Raw genomic sequence first — 4,621 nt, 5'->3', positions numbered from 1 at the left:
TGTATGAATATCTCTTAATATGATATATATACATTAAATGTCTTTACAACGATAATCGTTACATATATGTCTCGTTTAAAAATCATTAAGTTAGTAGTCTTGTTTTTACATATGTAGTTCATTGTTAATATACTTTATGATATGTTTTCTTATCATAGTATCATGTTAACTATATATATATATATCCATATATATGTCATCATATAGTTTTTACAAGTTTTAACGTTCGTGAATCACCGATCAACTTGGGTGGTCAATTGTCTATATGAAACATATTTCAATTAATCAAGTCTTAACAAGTTTGATTGCTTAACATGTTGGAAACATTTAATCATGTAAATATCAATCTCAATTAATATATATAAACATGGAAAAGTTCGGGTCACTACATGGACCGAAGAAAGCGTGCCAAATCCACATATCGTAGGGCGCAACCGCCTCGAGCATTATTGTTGGTCCTTCGTGATCACCCCTGTGGTAATGCCCTTGCCACGTAACTGGACAATTTTTCCAAGGCCAGTGCATGCAATCGAGACTATCTAACATACTCGGAAAACCGTGCATCTCCAAATGTTTGGCATACAATCGACGAACATCTTCTTCAGTTAGTTTCCTTAAATACTCTCACGAAAACATATGAATAATACATTTGCAATAATTTTTTAAACAATCACGAGACGTTGATGCGCCCAGTGTAAATACTCATCGAATGCATCAGGTGCAATGCCATACGCCAATTGACGTATGGCCGATGTACACTTTTGAAAAATATTGAAACCGAGTTGACCGGTTGCATCGTATCGTTGATCAAAAAATTTAAAATAATCGGGTCTCGGTTGAGAATTATACGTTAGAATAGCATGACCAATACGCATAAACAATGACTTACTCATTCGAAATCGATTTCGAAAATAATCACCAGGAAATGTTGGATTATCTGAGAAATAGTCGCGAAACAAACGATTACCGGTATCAATACGATCTCTTTGCAACCGTCGTCTTCTAATAATTGTACGAGAATTTCGAACCTTATATTCTTCGTCCATTGCATCAAGCGAATCGAGTAAGTTAAGCATGTTGTAACCTTCTTGAATTAAATCTTCATCGAAATCGGATTCTGCGCTATCACTATCCGACTCGCTTTCGCTCTCAGAAAGTAATAAATCTTCCAAATCCATTTGATTTTTTTTTTATTTTTTTATTATGGAAATATGAATTGAAGGTTGAGAGTGTTTGATATAGAATAAAGATTGAGATTGAGAGTGTAGTGATTGAATTTGTGTGGTATGTGTATGTATATATAGTGAAATAAAGTAAAGGAAGACAAAAAAAATAAAAAAAACTGCATTATAGCCGTTGAAAAAAAAAAACTGCAATATTAGCCGTTGGGAATTAAAAAAAAAAACCAAAAAAAAAAAATTAGCCGTTGGAAAAAAAAACAAAAAACAAAAAACAAAAAACGAGTGGGGCCCACTTATCAGCCCGTTAGAGCCGTTGCAGGCTTGGCTAACGGTGGCTTTAACGGATTGCTGGTGGTGGTGAATCGTTAAAGTATGGTGGCGGTGGTGGGTGGCTAACCATAGCGGGTGGCTAAGTATGAAATTGGAGGCAATCACAAAATAAGTCATGTATATACACCTTCCATATATCTGTATGTATTTACAACTTAGATGCCAAAAAATATGCATCGATCACCACTATTCCAACTATACCTATCTATATCTATATCTTTTTTATAATTAACAAAATAATCAGTGTCAAAAAATTACAGTATTAAAAAAAATAATCAATCTCCATTCTTTGGATCTGCTTTTTTTCTGACATCATCTTACTTTCACCCAACTGTTTGATACACTACTAGACCAATTGGGTTTCTGATCTGTCAGCAACTGCCCCAATCTCATCGCCGGCGCAATCGTCGGTAATCCAAATTCCGGCACCGTCAAACACAATGACTCCTCCGTTTCCCAATCAGGAAAATCAAATACATCTCTCGGCGAAATTTGATTCCCTACTTCTTTATCAAACGTGATGTTTTTAACAAACGGATGATCTAAAAGCATCTCAGCCGTCCATCTCTCTAGTGGATTTTTCACAAAACATTTTTCTAAAAAATCCTTTCCGTCTTCCGACAATTTAGCGGGAATTTTGGGGATTTCCGACCCAACGCCGATTTTCATCACTAACGCGCTGAAATCTGAACAGTTCCAAACTGGGTTTCCGGTAATCATTTCAGTTACCAAACACCCAACTGCCCAAATATCGGATGCAGCCTCTTGTTCGCCGCCCCTAACCGTTTCGGGCGACATATACATCGGCGTACCTCGTACATCATACATCGTACTACTCAAATTAGCTCTTTTTGCCAACCCAAAATCCGCAATTTTCGCAATCTCCTTACCATCTTCATTTACTAACAAAATATTATCAAGTTTAATATCACAGTGAACAAACCCATTTCTATGAATAAACTCAACACCTTTCAATATTGAACACGTGTACTTTCTAACTTCATTTTCCGACAACCTTAAACTCTTCACTTTGTCGGATAAAGCTCCCCCTGAAGCGTACTCCAACGCCAAGTTATACAATTTTTCGTTGTTTTCAATCGTCATTGAATCGCCGTAACAGTTGATGATTTGTGGGCAATCTTTAAGCTGCTGCAAAACTTGACCCTCGTTTGATAACGAATCAGAAAGCGACACGCCACAAGTTTTAACCGCAATTAGTGACGGAAATTCAGAATTTTGATTAATGGGTTTTGCTAAACTCACAGCTGCAAAGCTTCCGTGACCGATTGTTTTACCTCTAACCCACTTCATCGAGCTTTTTTTGTTTACAAAATGTTTTTTTTTCTTTGAAATTTTGTTGGTAGTTTTTTCTTTGTTGTTGAGAGAACAGAGGATATGAAGTTGATGATTGTTGTGGAGATATGATATTTGTTTGTATATATATAGGTGTGTGGAGATTGGAATGCAACTTGGAAATGGAATTATTATTATTATATTATAGTTTTGTACTAACAAATAATAAAATAAAATAAAATAATGTAAGTATGAAAGGAAAACAAATGATTAAGATTTTTGATTGGAAAAGTAGGGAGCACGTGAAAATTAAGGGATATTTATTTGACGAAATTTGGCTGCGGGAATAGCGTCCACCAATCTAGAAAATGCAGTTGACGTGTTTAGGGGTAAAATTGGAATTTCCTTGGTTTTCAAAGATGTCACGCTTAGTTACTGTAGAGATTTTTTTGTATGGAATTAAACTTGGGTGCGATTACCAAACTACCCTGTTAACTTGGCCTTTGTGTAGCTTGAATAGCTTTCTACTTCCTCCGTCCCTATATTATTGTCCAATATTTCATTTTAGGATGTCCCAAATTAATTGTCTATTTTCATAAATAGAAAGGAAAGAAGATATTTTATTGGTGGATCTAGAGAGAGAAGATATTTCATTGGTGGAGAAATAAAGTTAATGGAATTTTCTAAAACTGTGTGTTTTTTGTCTGGTGACAATAAATATGGGACGGAGGGAGTATTAATAAACGATGGACGTTTTTGTACCTCAAAAGTTATGAAATCAAGACCTTTTTTTTATTACAAAATGCGTTTTGATCTCATGGCCATCTTTTGATTGTGCGTCTAACTTTTTAGTTATTTGACCTTATCCGAGTATGATTAATGATCAAAAATATGTTTATTATTATTATTAAAGTATCTAAAACTCAAATATGTTACTATATCTTTATATCCTATCCTATATACGTTAAGTTAAATTCTACTAATAGCAACTCTGAAAAAAAAAAATGATTATTCATGATTTTATACAAAATATTTGGATTCAACACCGATTTTTATAAATATAAGAGTTATATATATATATATATATATATATATATATATATATATATATATATATATATATATATATATATATATATATATATATATATATACCGTCCTAGTCTCAACCATAAACGATGCCGACCAGGGATCAGCGGATGTTGCTTTTAGGACTCCGCTGGCAGCTGGCACCAGACTTGCCCTCCAATGGATCCTCGTTAAGGGATTTAGATTGTACTCATTCCAATTACCAGACTCATATGAGCCCGACCAGCAGTAGGTGCTTCGGCCCCCAAAGGCACGTGTCGTTGGCTACGCTCGTGAGACGGATGAGTCTTGCGGGCCGCCTTGAAGTACAATTCGAACTCATGTAATAATATGTATTAACTCATGATATATGAATAATATATTTCAACTCACCGTATGAGAGAACTCATCATATATGAATAATATATATGAACTCATGTAAAAACGCAAAGTTATATTTTTGATGCATATGATAGATGCATCTCTCAAAATTTAGGCCATAATGATAAGTAAAAACATAGGTGTTAGGATTTATTTCGTGAATCTATCTGCAAAGTTTCAGATTCTAAATCTTAAATTTGAGCTAGATATCGTGAGTCAAAGATTGAGGCCAATAGTTTCTTCATAATTCAAATTCGAAATACATGATGTTTCAGGTTATAATGACGATTGGCGAGCATTAGGGATATGATTTCACACAATTTTCATGAAGAATTAGATCACTGAAACGTGCTAGATTTCATTTTTTT

General features: G+C 34.4%; 1 protein-coding gene across 1 annotated transcript; it reads right to left on the bottom strand.

The window, feature by feature from the left end:
* Positions 1-1,620: 1,620 nt before the first annotated feature.
* Positions 1,621-2,910, bottom strand: LOC139866948 (mitogen-activated protein kinase kinase kinase 20-like). Its single transcript, XM_071855252.1, has one exon. The coding sequence runs from the start codon at positions 2,820-2,822 to the stop codon at positions 1,824-1,826; it is 999 nt and encodes a 332-aa protein (XP_071711353.1). The 5' UTR covers positions 2,823-2,910; the 3' UTR covers positions 1,621-1,823.
* Positions 2,911-4,621: the final 1,711 nt, after the last annotated feature.

This window comes from Rutidosis leptorrhynchoides, chromosome 9 (genome assembly GCF_046630445.1).
Source record: "Rutidosis leptorrhynchoides isolate AG116_Rl617_1_P2 chromosome 9, CSIRO_AGI_Rlap_v1, whole genome shotgun sequence".
NCBI lineage: Eukaryota > Viridiplantae > Streptophyta > Magnoliopsida > Asterales > Asteraceae > Rutidosis > Rutidosis leptorrhynchoides.
Note: the sequence above shows the minus strand (reverse complement) of the source record. Positions and strands in the feature narration are given on the sequence as shown.

Coding starts and splice junctions, on each gene's coding strand:
- LOC139866948 (XM_071855252.1), bottom strand. CDS start 2,822: ATGAAGTGGGTTAGAGGTAAAACAATCGGTCACGGAAGCTTTGCAGCT.